The 24,683-nt window shown below is 41.4% G+C and overlaps 1 protein-coding gene across 2 annotated transcripts in view; it reads right to left on the bottom strand.

Annotated features, from left to right (window-relative positions):
- SMC4 (structural maintenance of chromosomes 4) overlaps positions 1-24,683 on the bottom strand; it is a 52,430-nt gene that overhangs the window by 13,688 nt on the left and 14,059 nt on the right. For both annotated transcript variants that reach the window (XM_070753537.1, XM_070753539.1), the window contains exons 7-17: positions 24,058-24,185; positions 21,407-21,547; positions 20,029-20,179; positions 12,217-12,381; positions 9,988-10,221; positions 8,147-8,332; positions 5,912-6,073; positions 4,210-4,435; positions 4,037-4,116; positions 3,544-3,696; positions 2,827-2,953 (exon numbers count right to left, since the gene is read on the bottom strand). In XM_070753537.1, coding sequence (XP_070609638.1) covers positions 2,827-2,953; positions 3,544-3,696; positions 4,037-4,116; positions 4,210-4,435; positions 5,912-6,073; positions 8,147-8,332; positions 9,988-10,221; positions 12,217-12,381; positions 20,029-20,179; positions 21,407-21,547; positions 24,058-24,185 — 1,753 coding nt within the window. The remainder of the gene's footprint in view (positions 1-2,826; positions 2,954-3,543; positions 3,697-4,036; positions 4,117-4,209; positions 4,436-5,911; positions 6,074-8,146; positions 8,333-9,987; positions 10,222-12,216; positions 12,382-20,028; positions 20,180-21,406; positions 21,548-24,057; positions 24,186-24,683) is intronic.

Here is a 24,683-nt window from a genome sequence, read left to right as displayed (position 1 = left end):
ACGGAAGCAGTATGCTCTGCCCAATATTTGGGTAGACCTGGTTGCTCTGATAGACCAGTTTCACCAGAAAAAAACCACTCATTCAAGACTTGGTGCACAATCTGGACATTCTATAGGATTTAGAGTAGGCAGCTGTAGTGACCAGGACCATAATTTGCACAATTATGTCTTGTATGCCACTTGCACTCATCCCCAAACCAGGAGCCCCTATTCAGTCACTCATGGAGATCAAGAGAGGAGAAAAGTGCAGGACAGGGTGGGAAAAAACGGGAGGAACCCATGGAGATCAACAGGGGAGAAAGGTGCAGGACAGGGTGGGAAAAACGGGAGGAACCCATGGAGATCAATAGGGGAGAAAGGTGCAGGACAGGAAGGGGAAAACGGGAGGAACCCATGGAGATCAAGAGGGGAGAAAGGTGCAGGACAGGATGGGAAAAACGGGAGGAACCCATGGAGATCAAGAGGGGAGAAAGGTGCAGGACAGGGTGGGAAAAACGGGTTGGGGGTCCGGGGGGTGCTGGCAAGCCCCCCATGCCGGCGGCGACACTTTAAAACAGCCGCGCCGCGCTGGCTGTCGGCGCTTTCGAGCTGAGTCCCGGAGCGAATTCGCTCCGGGACTCAGCTCAAAAGCGCCGACAGCCAGCGCCGGCGAACGGCTTCTCCGCGCTGGCTGTCGCCGCTTTCGAGCTGAGTCCCGGAGCGAATTCGCTCCGGGACTCAGCCCCAAAGCGCCGACAGCCAGCGCCGGCGAACGGCTTCTCCGCGCTGGCTGTCGCCGCTTTCGAGCTGAGTCCCGGAGCGAATTCGCTCCGGGACTCAGCTCAAAAGCGCCGACAGCCAGCGCCGGCGAACGGCTTCTCCGCGCTGGCTGTCGCCGCTTTCGAGCTGAGTCCCAGCGAGGCGGTGGGCTGGGAGCCGCAGGTGAAAGGAGCTCGGGCATCGGAGCGCGGCGCCAGGCATTGTTCTCCGGACCCCGCCCGCAGCCTGGAGAGGGAAAGGGCCGCCGCGGGGCTGAGCGGGCGGGGTCCGGAGAACAATGTCCGAGCTCCTTTCGCCTGCGGCTCCCAGCCCACCGCCTGTCTCCTGCTGCCCGGTTTAGCCAGGACACGAGCGGCGAAATGACTTGGAGGAATGTGAAGCTGAAACCGGCTTCACATTCCTCCAAGTCATTTCGCCGCTCGTGTCCTGGCTAAACCGGGCAGCAGGCGAAATGACTTGGAGGAATGTGGGGGGTGTCCCGGCCGGTTTCAGCTTCACATTCCTCCAAGTCATTTCGCCGCTCGTGTCCTGGCTAAACCGGGCAGCAGGCGAAATGACTTGCAGGAATGTGGGGGGTGGGGGGTGTCCCGGCCGGTTTCAGCTTCACATTCCTCCAAGTCATTTCGCCGCTCGTGTCCTGGCTAAACCGGGCAGCAGGCGAAATGACTTGGAGGAATGTGGGGGGTGGGGGGTGTCCCGGCCGGTTTCAGCTTCACATTCCTCCAAGTCATTTCGCCGCTCGTGTCCTGGCTAAACCGGGCAGCAGGCGAAATGACTTGGAGGAATGTGGGGGGTGGGGGGGTGTCCCGGCCGGTTTCAGCTTCACATTCCTCCAAGTCATTTCGCCGCTCGTGTCCTGGCTGAACCGGGCAGCAGGAGACAGGCGGTGGGCTGGGAGTCGCAGGCGAAAGGAGCTCGGACATTGTTCTCCGGACCCCGCCCGCTCAGCCCCGCGGCAGCCCTTTCCCTCTCCAGGCTGCGGGCGGGGCCCGGAGAACAATGCCTGGCACCACGCTCCAATGCCCGAGCTCCTTTCACCTGCGGCTCCCAGCCCACCGCCTCGCTGGTTGGCTTCTCCTCCTGCTCAGCCTCGCCTCGGCCTTTGTGCGCGGCTTGTCCCGACAGCCCCCCACCCCAGCACTTTGAATCCAGCAGCTTCTGCTGGATACGGGCGGTGGGTGGGATGAGCGGTGCGGAAGCCAGGGGCTGTGGCAGCTCGCCCCCCCCATCGCCCGTATCCAGCAGAAGCGGCGGGATTCAAAGGGATTCAAGGCTAACTTCTGCGCTTGGCTTGAGGACTCAGCTGGGAAGCGGCACGGGTGTTTTAAAAGGTCTCCGCCGGCATGGGGGGCTTCCTACCCCCCCCCGAACCCCCAACCCGGGTTTGGGGGGGTGCTAAGAAGCCCCCCATGCCTGCGGAGACCTTTTAAAACACCCGTGCCGCTTCCCAACTGAGTCCCGAAGCCAAACGAACCCGGGTGGCCGGGCGAGCAGCGAGCAAATGGCGGGTGGCCGGGCGAAGGGCGGGCGAGCGGGTGCTGGGGGGGGCTTCTCGCCCTCCCGCCAGCAAGAGGGGAAAGACCCAGGGAAGCCGCCCAGCAGCTGATCTGCCCGGCGGGGAACACCATCTACGCATGTGTGGCCATAGGAAAAAAGGGCGCACATGCGCAGATGGTGTTTTTACTTCCGGGTTGAAAAATCGCGATGTAGCCCATTCGCAATGGTCGGGGACGCAATAACCGGGGGATCACTGTATTAGGCATTAAACTCGATTGTGAGATAACAAAAGATCCACTGAAATATTTATTTATCTTGATGCAATGAGGGTATATTTTGAAACCATTGCAATAAATTATGGAAAGAAATAAAACAAAGCCTTGAAATATAGAAAAGACTAAAACACTCCTAATTTTCAAATTACACCAATTGAAAAATAGGATTTAAAAAATGGCAAAAACATTTAACGGATTTATATAGAATAGTGGGGAGGGGAGGGGGGAGGAGAGGAACCAAGAGTAAAATTCAAAATTTTGCACAACATAAAAAGTCACCCCTCCAAAGATTTACCTTCTTTGAAGTCATTACATTTTTTCTCCATTTTTATTTGCTTGGCTTTATCGGGAGCAGAAGCAATTACATTTGCTTCTAGTTCTTTAACCTGGACTTTTAAGTGAGCTTCTTGATCCATCAAACTCTAACAGATAAAAATAGGCATGTTAGCAGTTCACAAAAAATATTCAAGTTCCTCAGTGCATTTATCATTCGGAAAAAGAGGAACAAAGATTATGAGTACTGCATAATCCTCATGAAAAACTCTTGATTTACTTCAGACCAACAGACTCCTCTCACGCTACTGTTCTTGAATATGATTTTATGATATAACTCATCAATAAATAAAAATATCCCTTTTGTCCACTTGCTTCTGAGCGTATTAAAATAAATTCATAATTCCTAATCCACATACCTGCTCTAAAATTCTCATTTATTTTACACATTCAGTTATTAAATTTCTACATACCATAGATGACTTCATTTCCAAATAAAGAATTTAAACTTGTAAACCTTCACATTTTAAGTTAATCTGAAGATAGCTGTTTTCTACTAGTTTCATTAAGTTACAGAAATACCACTGTATTTCTAAAAAGAACAGTTTTATTTTCTGAGATTCTGAATCTTGCATTTATTTCCTTGGGTAGTATTTTTAAATAGAACTATGTCAAAATCTCAAAAGATCCCCAGATTTAGTTTCCTCTAAAAAAATGTAACATAAACAATTATTATTACCTTTATACTGGCAGTATATTTTTCTAAAGTGTTTTTCATTTCTCTAATATTTTTATGTAATTTTGCTGTTATTTCCTCCAGTTGTGCTTTCTGTTCCTGACATAGCATGGCTTTTTGAGATTTTTTTTGCAATTGTGATTCCATTTCACGGACCTGCAAAAATAAAATGTAGGTTAAAAAAAGTTAAATGTAAGTAAATTAAGCAAAGTGTTATCTGGAAGTTATTTGTAGGTGACACTCATGCATGCTCTCCTTTCTAAAATTTGTGATGCACTTAAATGTTTAATATTATTTTTCCAGGGCTTTGTATATGATAGCTATAGGTGTTCATTTCTTTTCTTTTCTTTCCTCCTTACACTTTTAAATTGAGTTAGTTATTTGTATTATTTAAGTAGGTATTTTAGTTCTCGATTATAAGGCATTTTTTATATTTGTTATAATGAAAAAGGTCATACAAATAAATATGTATTCCGCATCTATGCAGTCTACTAACCTGTTCTTCAGATGTTTCAACTATAACAGAGGATCCCATTCTACCCTTCATTACTCTTCCTCCACCACCAGTCATTGTTCCTATGGAAATATTAAGAACAAATTGGAAACGCTAGCCATCTATATAAACTCAATTTCTTTGTTGTTGCTTTTTTATTGTACTTTTAAAAGTACCTGATTGTTCTATAAGTTGTCCTTGCAACGTTATGACTCTCCATCTATTGCCTTTTCCAAATGCTACTCTGGTGGCCTGATCCAAGTTATTGGCTACCAGAGTATCGCGCAATGCGAAATAAAAGGCTTGGCGAACCTTCTCATCTTTCACTTTCACCATGTCAAATAGACGAGGAATGTTTTCAGGAGTCTGAATTTTGCTCATACTTTTCTCCCATACTGCCATCTGGAGGAGAATGAAAACCATCACAAAAGCAAAATATTGATAATTTTTAAAAAATTATATAAGCATTTCCTATACACATCTGTAGCTTCAGTTAAATGGATTTTATTAGCATCATAATTACACTACAAAATTTTTTAGTGCTTTCTTCAATTCAATCTTATTTTCAAAAAGAGTGGGTAACCTGTAATACCCCAGCATCCAGAGACCATACCATTAAAATTTCTTAGCAAAATGAATACTATAAAACTTGGGATAAGGTCTATATTTGGTTGAACAGAAGAAATACCTAAAAAATCAAGACTACAAAGTGTACTACCATAAAATTGTAAATATTATGAATACTTGTAAATACTGTAATAGGAAAACATAAGCATATTTTTTTTCCTGTTAGTATGATCTGATTGACAAAGGGTTTTTTTAGAGACTTCTACTAAGAGCGGAGCAATTAGAGCTCCTTTTTTTTCGTTGTATTTATTGTTTTCTCTATGTATGTATGTCAATGTTTTGTCTTGTTTTTGAAAAAAAAAATTAAATTAAAGCAAAATAATGTTTTGCCTTAGGTTTTCTCCCACTTTTCTGGGTGCTGGGCATTTTAATGAACAGAGAACAACTAAAATTACAGGTCGCAGTGAACTTCCAACTGGTTGTTTAACAACGTTCACTTATGATGGACTTGGAAAGAGAGATTTAGTCTTGGAAAGCACTCATGACTGTATAAAACCTTGTACCACCATATCCATGATCACACGACTCCATTTCAGATGATTTGGCAACTGGCTCACATTCATAAGTGGTTAAAGCATCCCAAGGTCACATGACTGCAATTTATGATTTTGCCAGTTTCCAGTATTAGTGCTTATTCTGGCCCAAGGCAACCATTTGGGAGAAGAGATCTGGGATTATGATTTGATTTGCTTAACTGTGAGATTCGTACTTGCAAGCATTTCATTTGCCTAATAACTGCCATAAAAATGGTCATAAAATTGGATCCATTCTTAGGAGTACCTTTCATTTACGATTTTCCACAACTTACGACTGAAATTCCAGTCCCAGTTGCAGTTATAAGTCAAACATTCTCTATGGTTGACATAGACCTAAAGCTGCTTTTATTAAAATAGGGATGGTAACAAAATCTTGCATAGTTCAGATCTACCTATTTAAAAAAATATATTCTGATGAACTGTTAAAAGTATATGGAAGGCTCTACTGGTATTAAAGGATCACATAAAATTATTCAAAACATGGATATTTTTAATGGATACATAAATGAAAGTATTGATGTTAATTGTTAGTTTAAAGGCAAGAAAATTCCTGTATCAAGATAATAAAAACGACATTAAAATTATAGTTCCCCATTTTATTTTTAAAATCAATTATTGGAAAACATTTACTAACTATAGCTATAAAAAATCATTTTTCCAAATTAAAAAACCCACCAATTACAAGAAAATTAGAACAAATTAAAATCATACAAACCTTATCAAGAGCTATAAATGTTGCTACTCCTATGTTTTCCTTCTTTAAGAAATTAACACACTTTTGAGCTGTATCAATAGTATCAACAACTATGTGATCTAACGCTCCGCATGATGATGATATTGCAACATCATATTTTTCATCTATAGCTCCTAAGTCACCCTGTTGGCAAAATATTTGGTATCTAGGTAAGAAATAGAAGTTACTAACATCTGATACTAAGCATACTTATTAGCACACAAATACCACATTTTTCAATAAAACACACACTTCATTTTCATTAAGAGAAATTCTTTGTTCTAAACTCCATTATTAAAATTTAGAGAGTGTAAGTAGTAGTCCAAAGAATTATATGCATTTAATTTAAATTAATTGAAATTGTTTAAGCACTTGTCAATCAAAGCAAATTATAGTACAGTGGTACCTCATCATATGAACTTAATTGGTTCCAGGAGGAGGTTCGTAAGGTGAAAAGTTCGTAAGACGAAACAATGTTTCCCATAGGAATCAATGTAAAAGCAAATAATGCGTGCAAATCCTTCAGGAAAATCTCAAACTTTAGAAAGGAGGCGAACAGAGGGCAGGGAGGAGCAGCTAAAGGGGGCGGGTGGAAGAAGCAAGGCTAGGCTAAAGGGTGAGTGGGAAGGAAGAAAGGCAAGGGGGGCGCCCCTCCCTTTTCTTTCTTCAAAAGACACTGTTTCAGTGCCTTTGCAAGCATGCAAAATCTTTACTCCTCCAAGCTGCCCCTCCCTTTTCTTTCTTCAAAAAAGGGGGAAAAAGGAAACCCCTTCATCCGAGCAGCAGCTGCTTGGGTTCGTAAGGTGAAAATAGTTCGGAAGAAGAGGCAAAAAAATCTTAAACACCGGGTTGGTATCTTGAAAAGTTCGTTAGAAGAGGCGTTCGTAAGATGTGGTACCACTGTACTTTGTTGTCTGAAGCAAATCTTGAAAAAGCTGAACAGGATTGCACTTGAAGGCAAATACCACATCTAGGGTACCTATCCCAGGATAATGTTCCAATCTGGGTTGGTAACTAGGACCAGAAGTTTAGTCTTCAAAGCTTTTTGGACTTGTGCTAGAGTGCACTCTCACCAAAAGGTGCACAAATTCCCTAAGGATGGGTTCCAGGAGAATATGAAAATTCAAAGACTAAATCTCTGGTCCCTGGATTCTGCAGGATTGGACTTAGTACTTGGATGAGTGAGTGCCAGGAAAAATCAAAACAGTAAGCTAGAATGAGAAGTTAAAATATATAATAAATGCAGAAGATAGCAATAGCAAAGTTCTTCCCTATTGCTCTCAGAAACACTGAAATTTCATATAATAGCAGTAATATAACTCAACTCAAGGGAAACTTCACCTTAGGCACAATTAATTCTGCAACAAAATCCTCTAAAGCTTAAGGAGGTTGGGGTCAATATTTGAATCCTTTTCAGTATTCACACTACTTTGTGTATGTGCAAGGGTGTGTATATAAGAATGTATTTAAATGCAGACTGATTTCAAGTAAACACACAGGATGTTGCTGCCAAGCACAGTAATATGATTTACAACTGAGTTTTATGAGATATCAATGATGGACAAGTCACAGAATACTTTCATAGACTCCATGAAAATTACAATTTAAATATTTCCCATAACTGTTAATAAAATCAAGATAGCGCAATACTAGTTTACAAAGCACATCAACAAAAAACTTTGAGGTATATGAATTGGATATCTAGCAGATGCTTAAAAACGAAAGCTAATGTTGAGCTTTTGTTTGTTCTATAGAAAATGCTTGGAAACTGGACATCTTTGAAGAATTTACTTATCAGACTGGTATATAGACTTTTAGCTGTTAACAAACACATATTTTTAGCTTTTTATAGTTCTTTTTAGATTTTCATTTTCACTAAATCAAGATCCAATATACTTTTTATTGACTCTAGCCCACTTCCTGCTGGTATATTTTGTTTCCTGCTCAGGCAGGGGGTTGGACTCGATGACCTAACGGTCCCTTTCAACTCTATTAATAAAATAAAAAAATAAAATAAAATAAAAAAGTATATGTCACTAATGAGAACCAGTAATACCTTAGCAAGAAGATACTTTAATCTCCTGGCAATGGTCACAAATTAAGCTTTATCAAGACAATCCATTCCCTGCTAACACATTAATACAATTCTTCTCTAAATTAGTGTTCAATAAATTAGAAAATTACAAAACAATAATAATTTTTTAAAAAACAGCTTACAAGTCTTCCATATATTCCAGAAATATTTCCAGATTTCTTCTGCTGAATCAAGGCTTCAAGAACTTTTCCTCTGCTTTTATTTATTGCCAATGAACTTTTTGCTTCTTCTACTTTCTGACGTAAATCTCCAATGTAATATTTCATGTCCGCCTCCTCCTTTATAAGTTTATCTAATTCATTTTCTTTCTTAAAAGAAAAAAAATCAATGTTTTTTTAATACTACAAGTAGCACAACAAACTTTACATTAGGCGTTACTTGAGTGGACACATTTATATTAGACTACTTGAAAATATTTTTATAATAAAGCTCTCCTATACAAGCAATCTACCAAAATAATTGTACTTACAACTACAGTGGTACCTCTACTTAAGAACTTAATTTGTTTCATGACTAGGCTCTTAAGTAGAAAAGTTTATAAGTAGAAGAAATTTTTCCCATAGGAATCAATGTAAAAACAAATAATACATGCAAACCCATTAGGAAAGCAATAAAAGCTCGGAATTTGGGTGGGAGGAGGAGGAGAAAGAAGAGGAGGAGGACAGTCGCTGCCCAGAGCGTTTCTTTTCTCTAGGCACTGGCAGAAGTTTATTCCCTCTCCAAGTGCCCAGAGAAAGGAAAATGCTTTGTTCGCTCTGGACTGCCAAAGCCTCCTTAAACACCACCGAAAGGATCTTCTGACAGCCCAGAAAAGCCTGAGATGGCCAGGATTAAAGGGGGAATGGCAGGAAACTGCCAATGCCTTTGTGCCGCTCTCAAATGTTCTGGGAACTTTTTCCGGGCTCGGGTTCTTAAGTAGAAAATGGTTCTTAAGTGGCAAAAAGTTATTGAACACCCAGTTCGTATGTAGAAAAATTCTTAAGTAGAGGCGTTCTTAGGTAGAGGTACCACTGTACTTTAAAAAGTGGGAATTCTACTAAAAAATAATTGTAGAGCTTCTTGAATAAGAAATGGAAAGTATAAGTCTCCACAAGGGGGAAGCAAATGATGATACATATATTACATCACACAAAAGCCATAATATATATTTGCTTTAGACATCAATATGGCAGTATGTAAGGTAGTATTTATGTTATTACATCACTGTATACATATCATGAATTACTGCAGATATATTCATAATTTTTCATTTAAGTTTCTATAACTAAGTTGGATAAAGGACATTCTTGTATCAAGTAATACCTAATAATACATCTGAACTTTTAAACAAATGACACATATCTTTCTTTACAATCATTTTTCTGCTGTTATTTGTACCAAAAAACCAGGAATGAAAACATTTTGCAAATCCATTAATAGTAACATTAAATAAAACGAAACTATAAGAGAGTAGATGTTACATATAATAGAAGCAAATTGTAGGCTCCTTATTGCTAGGGTGGGCTTCCTGGAAAGAAAAAAGGCTCTGGTTCCCCCCTCCCCCCTTACACTTTAATTTAGTTCACACTTTCTCAATATATTTATAGTAACCCTTGGGAAATTTTTGAACTGGAGCATTTTGAAAGTATCTCAATAGATTGATGAATCTATTTTGAACATATTTAGATTATGTTCATACAGGTAAAAGTACAAATTAGAATCCAAGAATTACCATGGAGATCCTTCTTTTACATGAAAGTATGATAACCAGCATCAGCAAGGTCAATACTTAATCCACCTTTCTATGAGAGAAAAATCCCATGCCAAATTTAAACTAAAAGCATTACTGTATAGAAAAGTGGGGGAAACATTTGTTTTAAGGTATTTATTTTTAAAGCACAGTTTATTACCCATCTCAGATTTTTAGAACACTTATAAATGAAGTTAAACATTTCAATATAAAGATGTTTTAATAAAATCTGACCTTCTTTAGCTCATTTTCCGTTTGAGGTAATTTTAATTCCAATTCTTTGATAGCAGTTAATCTTTCTTTAAGTGTTCCTGAAGTAGCCTGAAGAGCATCTTCTGCTGCTTTTAGCTGAGATACTGCAGTATTATGACGACTAAGATACAGATCAAGTTCTGACTTGGCCATGTCAAAATTTGAACGTGCTTCATTAACTGTTTTGCTGAATTCCATTAGTTCTTTTTCTTTATCCTGAAAAGAGGGGCACGAGGGGAAAAGATTTCTCTTACTATAGAAATTAATATATATGTGTGTTCCAACTTTCAATAACAATTTCTGACATCTTTGCCAAATGTCATTCTACTACGATAGAATATAAAAATAAATAAAAATAAATAAAAAGAGTTGCCTTTAAAATATTTCCCCCCATCTTTGGCCATCAAATAATGACCAGAGGGCGTAGGGGACAATGGTTATGATAGTATGGTTAACAGAATGGACCACCACTGTGTGATGAGAATTTCTCAACAAAAGAAATGAGAATCCTGATTGGCTCAGTTTGTTCACCTTACCAGATCAAGAGGAAAAGCTGTGTTCAATGGCTCCAAAACATAAGGCTCTCATGTTTATATTTATTGCAAGGAATGACAAGGTTTTTTTTAAAAAATCCACACATTATTTTATCTGCCTACACAGAGCTTCATCACAAAATTATGTAACTGTCAGCAGATAAACTAATAACAAATTATAGGCAATTGTTCTGAAGCTGATTGACATGCTGCAACATTTGGAGAATTTTGGTTCCCAGCATCTGATTCAGGATGCCTTTCCCTAACAATAGAACAGGTAACTGCTTCTGCTTCCAAAGCTTTCTGAATATAGAACTTAAGGATAGATTAAAGTAATCTTTACACTGATTTAATGGACTTTTCCATTGAGTAAATGGTGTGCAAGGGCTATGATTTGCAGCCAAATCCTGATTTTATTTAACAAATCTATATGGCCGTTACAGTAAAAATCCACAACATGAAAACAACTCCTAACCACCACATGGCAGCAACAGCATAATCAAACCAACAACTTCATCAGTTCTATCACGTATCCCCAGGCCTGCCATGTGTTCTGGTCTTTTCACAAAAGCGACAAGATGGAGGTAATTTCATAATCACTTAAAGGAAATGCTTAGGGCATTTAGGAAAGCAGCTTGACAACATTGACACCTTGCTGTGTATTGGAAAAGTTGGGAACCCAATTAAACTCATAGAATCTTATAAGATTGCAGTCAGTTCAGTGTAGAACAGGCTGCTCCAAAAGAAGCAATTAGAGCTTGGACTAGCTTGATACCTAATCCTTCCTTTTATCCAAGCAAAATGTGGCACAATATGGCAAGATGATAGATGAATGTATCTTACTATTCTGTGTATCATGGGAAAGTGCTGACTACTAAAGCAACCTGTAATCTAAGGTGAAGGTGAATGCTGCCAGAAGTGATTAACTTTCAAGGTGACATAATCTGTGATTTACAAAACTGGACTAAACATGGGTGATAAGATTAGGCTGTAGCCACAAATTATTTTTAATTATCTTCCACCTATTATTTTTTTTGTCCTGCCCTCAAGTGCTTTGGAGATTAGGTCAACCTCTTCCCTTCTTCAACCTTGAAAGGTGACAGCCTTTCAAATAATGAAAGACTGCTATGATCTCAACCCCTAATCTTTCCCTTTGTAAGATCTAAGATCTACTGTTTCTAGTTCCCTCAATTGGTCATTGTGCAATTTAGCCATCATATCCCTTATCATCTTTGTTGCTCTTCCCTGCACACTTTCTAGGATTTTAACATCTTTTTTGTATCTGGTGACCAAAACTGGACACAGTATTCGAAGTGGAATATAAATAATAAGTATAAATAATGGGATTGATATTCTTTTCAAGTCCAGCTTTTTTTCAAAGTTTTTCCAATTGTCTATATACGTATCTATGTACAGACATATCATCTCATTCAATCTGTCCTAAAAAAAAAAAAAAGCAAAAACCAGATTTTTTTTTTAAAGAACCACCATGTATTGACTACATTAGTGCTGCAACATATTTCATAAATAAAATATAGTGCCATAGTAATCAAAACAATGTGTTCAACTGTATTTCATCACATATTGATGAATTTACTGCTACATGAATGGTACTTGAAAACCAAACACTATTTTATTTTTAAGAGGTAGATAGGTAGGTAGATGTGTTAATACAAACCTCTTTCTCTTTCTGCAGTCCTTGAGTTTCCTTTTTAAGACTGTCCATAACATCTTTTAGTTTTTCTTCTGCTTTTTCTTTTTCTTTTTCTTGAATTTCTCTCTTAGCTGTTGCTTCAGTAATTGCAGATTCACTTCTAGCAGGTACAGTTCTGAAGTCTTCTAACTATGAGAAGTTTAACATTACTTTAGCAATGGAACAATTCCTCGCTTTTAAAAAAGTTTTATGACAATTTACAATCAGATTCTTCAGAATCACCCAAACCTATTCTGGAGACACTTTTATAGTATAAAGCATTATAGGAGAATAAGTTCCTACAAGCAAGTAGAAGTCTACTTATGTAGCTTTGGATAAAGCTCATTAGTTATCTTTGTCAAAAGACATATGTAGTATCCAAGATAAGTTGAATATGTATACATTATAATTTATGCAGCAAGATTAGCATATCTTATTCATTAATAAGAATATATACCATAATTTTTGCACAATGCATCCTAAAACAGACAGGCATTCTATGCTGTTGTATCTCTTTTGTCAAGATATTTACAGTATGAAAACTTTGTGTTTATCTATACCATCCTTCCCCAAATGCTGTACTGTAGTGCAACAATTTTTAAAATCAGATAATTTAAAGAATGCATAAAATAATCCGAGTTGAAAATTCCAGAGTTTAGATATTTTATTCACCAATCTGTGACTGTTCAGTGTCCCCAATCATTTGTTCTTCAATGTGTCCTGCCAGTTTCCCTCAAGCAAACTCAAATGGGGAAGGCTGCCTGTTATCATCTATATCAGTGTTTCCCAACCTTTTTTGAGCCGCGGCACATTATTCATATTTTCAAAATCCTGGGGAACACTGAACGGGGGGGTGGGGGGGTGGCTAAAGAAAAGTTTTGACAAAAAAAAATCTTCCTCCATTTCGCTCTATTTCTCCCTCACTCTTTCTCTCTCTTCCTTCCTTCCCTTCTTTCTCTCTCTCCATCCCTCTTTCTTTCTTCCTCTCTTTTTTGCTCTCTTCCTCTCTCCCTCCTTCCCTCCCTATATGTCTTTCTCTCTCCCTTGCTCTCTCTGCCTCTCTTGCTATCTCTCTTGCTATCTCTTTCATTCTCTCTTTCTTTCTTTCTTTCTTTCTCTCTCTCTCTGTCTCTCTTTCTCTGTCTCTTGCTAGCTCTCTTTCTCTCTCTTTCTCTTTCTCTCTCTCTCTGCCTCTCTTGCTCTGTCTCTCTTTCTCTCTCTTCCTTTCTTCTCTGCGGAGGCCGGCGAAGGTTTTTCTTATTTTAAATGTTCCGGGTGGCAGGGGGATGCGGAGCCCGCACGCACACACCCCCGACATTCCAAATTCTGCCTCAGCTGTGAGAAGAACGCCTGCCCCGCCTGTCCTGCAGCCCTTTCGCTGACAGCCTGGGACAAAAGCGCTCCGTGAAGGGACTGCAAGAGGGGCCGGGCGGGCATTAGCAGCCGGATGAGGAGGACGAGAAGCCGCTGCAGCCACCCCCAATCCCCCCCCTTCCCTGGGTGCCTTCCAAAGGCCCCTGGAAAAAGGCAGGAGGTAGCAACAAGGCGCGAGGACAAGCAGGCAGCTTGGCGGAGGGGAAGCGCTGAGGGGCTCTCCTCCTTCCCCACCCCCGCGCTTCTCTCCCGCACTGGCTTTTGCTTCGCCCGCAGATTTCCCCGCAGTTCAAAAGGAGGCAAAAGGTGGCCTGGATGAAATTGCGGGGAAATCATGGGGCGAAGCGAAAGCCAGGGCGGGAGAGAAGCGCGGGGGTGGGGAAGGAGGAGAGCCCCTCAGCGCTTCCCCTCCGCCAAGCTGCCTGCTTGTCCTCGCGCCTCGTTGCTACCTCATGCTGCTCCCACCATGGCTGCGTGCGGTTCCGGTGCCCCTGGCTGAAGGTCGTCCTGTGGCTGGTCTTTGGCTTTACGGTTGCTTTCTGGTTCCCTCTCCTCCCTCCGCCTGTGTCTACCGCCAGCGCCTCATTCCTCGGAGCTGCCGCTTCCTTCCAGGCAGCCCAGCCACGCTGCCGTAGAAAGTGCAGAGGTTATTGCCGCCACCTCTGCCTCCACTCAGGGAGCCACCGTGGTTGAGCTGAGGGAGAGGAAAAGGCGCGGTGACCACGGTGGCTCCCTGAGTGGAGGCAGAAGCGGTGGCAATAACCTCTGTGCTTTCTACGGCAGCGTGGCTGAGCTGGACAGAGGGAAGCGGCAGCTCCCAATCGAGGAACCCACGGCAACGGGCGACGGCTTGGTGGGAGGCGACGGCGGGAGACACAGGCGGTGGGAGGAGGGAACCAGGAAGCGACTGTGAAGCCCAAGACCATCCACAGGATGACACTCAGGCAGGGGCGCCGGCAGCGCCCCGCCCAGCTTGAGCTTCTCGCGGCACACCTGGCCATGTCTCGCGGCACACTACTGTGCCGCGGCACACCGGTTGGGAAACGCTGATCTATATGATGACTCATTATTAAAGTTTGTTTGCCACTACAATTATCTTTGATATATACTCTTCTTAGATTATCAGACTGTCCAGCATTGAGTAAAGCACATATGATTAGCTTAAAATTTAATGTTTTAATCATATCAGTATGCATTATTATTTTTTCAAAGGCTAACTCAATGGGTAACAGGACTATCTAGTTCATAATACTTTACTCATTCGGAATCACATTACATCATTAATAAGTGGTTTGCCAAAAGCAGTAACTAGTCTAAACATTTTACAGTCACTTTAATTCAGATGTATTCCTATGTTTTTGTAGCAAAACCTATATGCATACTATATAAATATTTATGTAAATATAAAATCTAACCAAAACAAGGAACTATACCGAAGCCATAAATGAAACCTCTTTTCAATGAACTATCCCATGGAAGAAATGTCTGCTAGTTAACAATTCCTTTTAAAAACAAATGACATCAAAGTAATTGTATCACTTGTATAATGACATCACACAAATGGTTACAAATGTCAACAAATGATTCATTTGAATGATGTCATTGTGCAAATTATGCATTCATTACACATTGATTCCAGTGCATGCAATTCAGTGCACTGAGATTAGGTTAATACAGATTTCATAGTAATTACTGTATGTTGATAGGTTTCCCAAAGGAAATGAACTGAATCAAATTTGAACAGACAGCCTAATTAAAAATAATAATAACAATAAAGTAAAATTATTATTAAATAAAATTATTAATAAAATTAATAAACCTTTTTGGTCACTTTAATATACTTATGCTAAAATAGCTGTTTAATTTGGCAATCTGGTCAATCTATCACATCCATCAAATTGATACTGCTACAAAACAGATTCATTAATTAATATCTTTCTTAACTATTGTCAGTGGTTTATAAACTGTAAACTATAAACTTTATAAACTGTGACTTAAAATGTGAGTGTCACAAATTTAATATATGAGCCAGGGTGGCGCAGCAGGTAGAGTGCTGTACTGCAGGCCACTGAAGCTGACTGTAGATCTTAAGGTCAGCAGTTCAAATCTCATCACCGGCTCAAGGTTGACTTAGCCTTCCATCCTTCTGAGGTGGGTAAAATGAGGACCCAGATTGTGGGGGCAATAGGCTGGCTCTGTTAAAAAGTGCTATTTCTAACATGTTTTAAGCCATCCTGAGTCTAAGGAGAAGGGCGGCATAAAAATTGAATAAATAAATACATACATACATAAATATGTACTGTATTTTTAAGAGTATAAGATGCACTTCCCCCCCCTAAGAGGGTGAAAACTTGGATGCATCTTATATACCGAATGTAGTCCCACCAACCAACCCCACCCACCCTTTGGCTTCTGCCTCCCAGCAATTTGCCTCCTTGCAGCAAACAGCACAGCCTGATTAGCACAAGCAACGAATTATAGGTCTCCTGACCATCAGCTGATTCAGGCTGCAGGAAATTGGCAATAGGCTATGGCCATGATGGAAAACCTATGACATGTGTGTCAGAAGTGGCATGCCAAGCCATTTTTCCCAACACACTGAGCCGTCACTCGTTGCTTTTTGGGGTTCCGGTGTGCCAGCCAGCTGGTTTTATGCACATGGGCATGGATACCACGGAGCCAGCTCCTCATCCCGACAGGTCAAAAGGATAGTCTCTGCATCTCCCTTGTCATAATCTTGAAGTTCCTCGTCTGAGGAGACTGAGAGTTGATCCTGAGGTAACCTCTTGGAGGAAGGATGTTGGACTGGTGGAAGAACTGAGGTCATTGCTTGGGTATGCAAGTTTGAGATAATGCTACGCTGTACTGCATCATCTATCCATTGCTGGAAGGCTGCCTGGTTAAGGGAGGGGGTAGGGAGAGAGGAGGGTATAGCAATGGGTAACATGGGAGGTTGAGCCTCCTCGGTGGGAGGAAAGGTAGCAGGTAAGGGAGGAGCGGGAGCCTCTATCACTGAGGGGGGGAGTGGTACAGGCTGATAGGGCTGGGCTGGAACCAAATTCCAATTTGGGAGGCCCACCGGGCCCCAAATGCTGGCTGCTAAGGGAGGAGGTGCACGGACCTTAGAGGGAAGAGGTTCCTCAGTAATTTGAGTCAAGCCCGGAGTGGGTGAGAGGGCTCTGGCCACCCTGTCATGGAGCTTTTGGAGGGTGAGGTCCATATGCCTCTCGGCTCTGTTAGAGACTGAGGAACTTTCCCTGGATTCAGGCCTGGGAGGAATAGTGTCTTCTTCATCCACCTAGGGCCTCTTAGTCTTTTGGGGCCTTTTGCCCCATGGTTTGGATACTGCTTGATCTGCCATGTTGAAGGAAAAGAGAGAAAAAGGAAAGTAAAGCATGAAAGCGAAAGGTCCCTGAGGCTGTCCCCAGGGAGAAGTTGCGCTCTGACCTGAGAGTTCAAAACCAGATATAATGCAAAAAAGATGGTTTCCTCTTCTGTCTTTTATATCATATTTATTTATTTGTTTGTTTGCTTTTTTAATGTTAAATATTTGTCTATCTATGATAATGGTATCTCTTTTTCCTTTTTTTTTTAACTTAAAGGAAGGAATATTGGCTGACCAATATTATGCTTCGATGTTTATGACCCAACATAGGTGTCTCCCTGTGCAAGGGAGACTAAGGTAGATGGGACTTTGTCCTTTCTTGGTGATCCAAAAAAGAAAGAAACCAATCACAGGGTGTCCAGGGGGGAAGCATTTTGAAATTCCCTGATATTTCCATGTAACTTGAGATCCAGTTAAGGCGTGGTCATAGATGACGTCATACCAAACGACTAAGCCATGGAAAAATATCATTAGCTGAGGAAGCAAGTTGTTGCCAGTTATGCTCATTTTAGCTTGACTCTGCCAGGCAGTGCGATCCGTTTTTTTAAAACATGATTTTACCCTGACTTTTGAACATTTTAATACAGTGATCTCTCGATTATCGCGGGGGTTACGTTCCAAGACCTCCCGCGATAATCGATTTTCCGCAGTATAGTGGTGCGGAAGTAAAAACACCATCTGAGCATGCGCGCCCTTTTTCCATGGCCGCGCATGCGCAGATGGTGGAGCCGGGGAGCGATGAAAGTGCGGAAGCCGACAAAGATTGCTTTGAATGTCGGCTGCCCCAGCCCCCCCCCAGCTACCAGGCGAGCGGCCGGAGCTGCGCCCTCCTTCCCCGCCGCCCACGCAAAGGGGAAACCCCGATCTTCGGCTCCTCGCTGCTGCCGCGCTGCCAAGCAGATCAGCTGCTGGGCGGCCGAAGAAACCTTTCCTGGGTCTTCCCCGCCGCCCACGCAAAGGGGAAACCCCAATCTTCGGCTCCTTGCTGCTGCCACGCTGCCGAGCAGATCAGCTGCTGGGCGGTCGAAGAAACCTTCCCTGGGTCTTCCCCGCCGCCCACGCAAAGAGGAAACCCCAATCTTCGGCTCCTTGCTGCTGCCCGCCCGCCGCTCGCCCGCCCACCCGCCCGCCGCCCGAGAGCAAGAGGGGGAGAGATAGAGAAAGAGAGAGAAGGAAAGAAAGAGATGAGAGAGGGAGGAAGAGAGTGTGAGAGAGGAAGAAGCAAGATAGAGAAAGAGAAAGAAAGATGAGAAAGGAAGGAAGAGAGTGACGTCATCGGGTGGGAAAAACCACAGTATAGCAAAAAAACCGTGGAGTATTTTTTAATTAATATTTTTTTGAAAAACCATGGTATAGCATTTCGCGATAATCGAGACCGCGAAAATCGAGGGTTCACTGTACAGTTTGTTCCCCCCCCCCAATTTATTCTGTTTTTTTCACGAATTCCCTGAATTTCCCAAACCGATTTCCCTGATGATTCCTTGAGTTCAAGGTTCGCTGGACACCCTACAATGAAAAAGCCCAATCAATGCTTTGTTACAGCCGATCGGTTTGGTCACAAACCTGAAAAGGGTATGATTACCAGAAAAGTGCGCCAAAAAGAAGTCAGTTGAGTAATTGGGAGGGATGACCCCCAAGCTTGGCCCACGAGCCTAACAGTCCGAAATGGCAGGTGCCAGAAGAGAGCAGCAACGGGAGCCAAGAAGAAGCTCTGCCATGCTAAGAGGAAACCTGGCCGCTGCTTACCAGCGGGCGAACTCAAAATAAAAGTAACAGGCTCTGAGCGACTCAGCAAGAGAAAAGATGCAGCACAGCCAGCCACATGTGAGACTGGCTAGGTGCGTGCGCTGAGAGGGAAAGACAATGCCAACACTCTCCTACAAGCCGGACAGCTAAAGCTGCCGTGGTTGAAATCAATTAGGGAGCCACCAAACCCACTTGTTAGCTGTAACCAGCCTGGGGGGATTGTTTTCCAGTCTGGGGTCGTCACTGTGTTAGAGGGAATGTGGCAACAGAGCCATTGACTGTAACCAGCTGATGGCTCTCATGGAGCTTAGTGCTTGCCGCGTGAGGGGCCTCCATGGCTGCCCTAGTGGTCGAAGGAGGAAGCAGAGCCAGCAGGGGAAGACCAAGGGCCCGGCCCCCTGGGCCACAAACTGGGCTGGCTGGCCGCTGTGTCTGACCACTACCCACAGGAACCGGCAAATGGGGAGAACCAATAAAAGAAGTATTACTGCCTATGTAGGGAAAGAAAAGAAAAACTTACAAAAGGGATAGAGAAAGAAGTTCAGAGTTGGATGAGTTGTGGTCGCCACGTCCTACTCTGCTGAGACCAAGTCAGGAAACTGGGATCAATGGGCAAATCCACTCTTTATAGATCTGACTCGGTTCCAGCTCTGAAGAGTACAACCCATCCTGACTGCTGACTCCTCCCTCTATAGAGAAATACACAGCAAGCAGTGTATATCATCTGTATTGTTTGCTGGGAGCCAGGGTAAGATTTTTTTTCTCTTGTTTTCCTCCCCCAAAACTAAAAGTGTCTTATACTCAGGTGCATTTTATACTCCAAAACATACCGCGACTATGTATGTATGTATTCTCCACATAGATACAACTTAGCAATATTTACTCAGTTTAAATTACGGTATTTAGTGTTTGGATATAATCCTAAAATGTTATTAAATACTAAGGCTAACTTTATTATTAGCAAATATTATAGAATCTGCCTGAAATCACATGCCTACAGATAAATAAAAACTGTCAAAGTTGATAGTGGGCTAGATTAGCAAACTTTCAAATAGAGATCTATCTTTTATAGTCATAGCTGAATTAGGATATGAGAATAAAATACTAATTTTCTGATTGAAAAACTGGGACAAAATTGAACAGAGATCACAAAGTTCTTTCATTCTGGGATCTAACTGCAGCAGCAGCAGGATTCATCTTTCCAATCATATATTTTTACATTACACAATCTAGAAGCAAATAAATAAGATTTTTTTTCCCCTTGAAAAGTCATAATGAAGTTGCAGTTATACCTTTTCTTTATCCTTCTGAAGCTGCTTCTCTAGTTTCTTTGATTTGCTTTTTGAATGTTTTAGATTTTCCCTTAATTGAACATCCTCCAAATCCAATTGATTAAATTTATTTTTATTTTCTTCAATAAATACTGTGATTTCGTTGAGTTTCCTAAAAAAGAGTAAATATAACAACCACCATTGTATTAGAATAAGAGCATAATCCAGGGGTTCCTTTTTGCGTCCACACCTCCCTTTATTGTAATATTACAGTAGACCCCCGCTCGTTGCGAGGGTTCCGTTCCAGGATCCCCCGCAACGAGCGGGTTTTCGCGAAGTAGCGCTGCGGAAGTAAAAACACCATCTGCGCATGTGCAGATGGCGTTTTTACTCCCACAGCGCTAGCGAGGAGCCGAAGATTGGGGGCGGGGCGGCTGTTTGCCGCCGGCATGGAGGGCTTCCTAGCAGCCCCCCAAACCCGGGTTGGGGGTCCGGGGGGCGCTGGCTCTCGGCGCTTTCGAGCTGAGTCCGGGAGCGAATTCGCTTCCGGACTCAGCTCAAAACCGCCGATAGCAAGCGGCAAGGAACGGCTTGTCTCGGCGCTTTCGAGCTGACCGGACTCAGCTCGAAAGCGCCGAGACAAGCCGTTCCTTGCCGCTTGCTATCGGCGGTTTTGAGCTGAGTCGCTTCCGGACTCAGCTCAAAACCGCCGATAGCAAGCGGCAAGGAACGGCTTGTCTCGGCGCTTTCGAGCTGACCGGACTCAGCTCGAAAGCGCCGAGACAAGCCGTTCCTTGCCGCTTGCTATCGGCGCTTTTGAGCTGAGTCCGGGAGCGAATTCGCTCCCGGACTCAGCTCAAAAGCGGCGAGAATGAACGGCGTGGGCGGGCGAAGGGCGGGCGGCAGCGAGGAGTTTGCGTGGGCGGTGGGGAAACTCCTCGCTGACGCCAGCAAGAGGGGGAAGACCCAGGGAAGCCGCTGCCATCTACGCATGCGTGCCTGGCACGCATGCGTAGATGGTATTTTTGACTTCCGGGTTGAAAAATAGCGAAGTACCCTGTTCGCAATGGTTGGGGACGCAATAAACGGGGGATCACTGTATTGTATATATCTCCTGTTAAAAATACAAAAACCAAATTAAAAAAATACAATAAAACTTTGAGAAAGATCTAAGTTCTTTATGCCTCTCCTGAATTCTCTGAATTCTATCTGTAGCTCCCCACCCCAGTTTGGGAAACCCTCAAATGAGCCAATGAACTTTATTTTCATCATTTTTACAAAAAATAAAAGTCACACTTGTTACCCATAATGCATCAGTGATGAACAGCAAATAGAACAAGTGCAGTACTCCTTCAAACTTTGCTAAGTTTTGCCAAATAAGAGAACAATAAATGTTTACTTTTCTACTTCTTTCAAAGCTTCATTCTTATTTCTCATTTCATCTGCTAATTGGCTGCTCTTCTCATTAATTTCTTTGGTGTCTTCCTGTATTTTTCCTTTCTGTGCTTCCAGGTCATTTGTCCGCTTTTGTAATTCATAACTAAAAAAAAGACATGGTATTGGATAAAATTGATCTTATCTAGAATTACCTGACTGCTTAACATATGCAGAGTCAAAACAAATCTAATGTCTATATTGGATTTCATTGCCCAATTTAATGAGATTAATTAGAAACAATTCTAATTCAGCAACATAGATGAACCAAAAATGTCTGAAACTTTAGGACCTTTCACATTATCTACTGGAAAAGTGTATCATATCTTTTTCAAATCCTTAATGAATATATGTTAAGCTACCCACTACTCGAGAGATTTTATGCAGGAGCAACAAGAGCATGTTGTTTAAATACAAAAGCAATGGGTTAAATCTGTACTGAGCTACTTGCAATTAAATTCTGTTACTATGAATGGAAAACATTTATTTATTTATAAAATTTATTTGACATCCATCTCATAATCAACACCTCTAATCCAAAGAGTAATGTATTGATTTTTCCCACACGGCTTAACCAAGTGTAACTAAGCCCAAACACCGATCCAACCCAATGTGTTTGCTATGTTTTGGTGAAGTGCATTAAACAAAACACATACTTTAACATTTCAAAAGAATAAATCCTGAGTGTCGTCTAACATTTTTTGAACTTTTTATTTAATCAACTAGTGCCAAAATAATACACAATAAAAGATACACAAATTGTAATAATTATAGAAGCCAAACCAATCAATCAATATTACACAAAAATATATCATCACTAGTAGCTTGATAGAATAAAATATAATGCAATTTATATCAGAAATGTGCAAAGCTTTCCCATCTTGAAACAGTTGTTTAAAATGTTCCAAGCTTGTTCTGAGCTCAGAATATTACAGGGTGTTTCATTTCATTCTTTCTAATGACCTAATCACCCACAGAGTTTAAAAAAATTTTTTTTAAAGCTACAGCAACTTGGAGAGATCAGCAAACTTTGCATTTCATACCTGTCACCAATAGTTATATTTAGGTAATGTCACGTGAGGAAAAATCATTTCAGCACATGCTATTGCATGCTTCATTGATAACTTTACTGCTGTTTTTAAATTTGCTACTATAGAATTCATTAGTTGTGATATGTCATATGTGCTATCTCAATATATTCTGTGTGCATTATGCTTTTTAAGCAGCTTATCAAATGCAAATTTGAACATTGTGCATTTCATTGCAGACACTGCTGTAATTTGACACTAATTAATTGAAATTTGTCATTTACATTCAGCTTTGCAGGAAAGTTCAGAAATCAGAAAGCTACACAGTCTAAGCATATACATTAGGAAAAGCCACATACAACCAAAGAAATGTGCTTCTGTTGTTGACTGTTGAAATAAATTCAACGATTAAACTCTTTGCCGAGTTCATTTCCATCTAGCCAAGCAGTAAAAAGATTATTATTTCTTTCCAGTACTTGTTACTGGGAATTTATTTATTGCTTGGACTTCAAAAAAGATTTTATAATATATTTTATAAACAACACCTATAACCAGGGTTTTTTTTAGATTGAAAGGTTAGGTAGCATATAACACACAGTAGACTCTTACATCAACATTTGTGTCTCAATGATGAAAAACAAAGAAACAAGAGGCTTGTTTCAGGTTTCCCTGTATATATGATTGAAGATTCAACACACAGTTTTGTCATGTTGGAATACAATCAACTCAGAACATTCAACTAAAATATTTCTAATTAAGCTGTCCTATTCTGGGCTCAGAACAATATTTGTGGAACAAACTTGCCACCAGAAGTTGTGAATACTCCAACACAGAAAGTTGTAAAGAAGTATAGGGAAGTGATGGCGAATCTTTTCTCCCTCGGGTGCCAAAAGTGTCCGTGTGTGCTTTTGCATGTGCATCCACACCCATAATGCAATGACTCTCCTGCACGTCCCACCAAGTGTCCGCATGTGCATTTGCATGTGCATGAGTGCCCACACCCATAATGCAATAACTCTCCTGCACGTCCCACCCTCTGCACATGCATGCATGACCCCCATGCATACACGCGCAACCTTCCCATTTTGGTCTCACATCCCTAAATGGAGCTAGGGGCGGGGGAAGCCTTGCATGCCCAAACAGCACTGCGGTGGAATATCCAGATATAGGAAGGCACAGGCCACAGAAGGTGAGGAGAAAGCATGCACGTGTCACCCAAAAACCAGCTGAGCTGGTCAACGGCTCCCATGCCGGCACATATGGCTCTGCATGCCACCTGTGGCACGCGTGCCACAGGTTCACCATCACCAGTATAGGGTTTCTTACCTGAACAGGGGGAGTTGGACTACAAGACCTCCAAGGTCCCTCCCAACTCTATTTCCTATTATATTATATTCTATTCCGTTCTATTTCTTTTCTTTCTGTGATATATTGTGTTTTACTAACCATCTAAAGAAACTACTGTAGAATAAATTTTCCACCTTTAGTATTTCCATAAATATAAACTAAACACATATTTAAATAGATATGCTGTCCATATATGTTCATTTGCTCCATCCCATCCTGTTTTCCAAATGATGCTACTTACATGTAGTATTGACAGATTTTATTCTTTTCTTTAAACATTTTGTTTTCCAAAGAAAGAAATTCAACTGCTTTATTCCGTTCTCCTTCCAAAGCATCTTTTTCCTTTTCCACCATTTTAACTCTGTTTAACTAGACAAAACATATAAATTTAAGCTATTTTGCAATAGCTATACCTACTTAATACATTTTCATAAACTCACTATATAAAAATCATAAAGAGTTTAGTTTTCATGCAGTAATTTCACTTGAAAGCAAGAACATTCCTGCTATTTAACTTTTATAGCATTTAGATTGTTGCAATTCAGAAAAAAGCATCTGCACTGCATTACCGTATTTTTGGGACTAAAGAACCCACCAAGTATAAGACACACCTTAGTTTGGGGGAAGAAAAGGAAAAAAAGCCTCTGCATCCCAGCAATTTGCCAAACAGCAAACAGCACAGATGATATACACTGTTTGCTGTGTATTTCGGTGCACATGTGCCTGACCCATAGAAATAGAAAAGAATTGGAAAAATATACATTATGGCAGTATATTAATGCCAGAAGGTTTTCTTAAAAGTAATCACACTAACTCCTCCCAATTATTTAAATAGATCTACTCCAACATGACTAAATCAGGATTTAA

This window comes from Erythrolamprus reginae, chromosome 5 (assembly GCF_031021105.1).
Source record: "Erythrolamprus reginae isolate rEryReg1 chromosome 5, rEryReg1.hap1, whole genome shotgun sequence".
In the NCBI taxonomy this organism is placed as follows: Eukaryota; Metazoa; Chordata; class Lepidosauria; order Squamata; family Dipsadidae; genus Erythrolamprus; species Erythrolamprus reginae.
The sequence above is the reverse complement of the archived record's forward strand: the minus strand, read 5'-3'. Positions and strand labels throughout refer to the sequence as shown.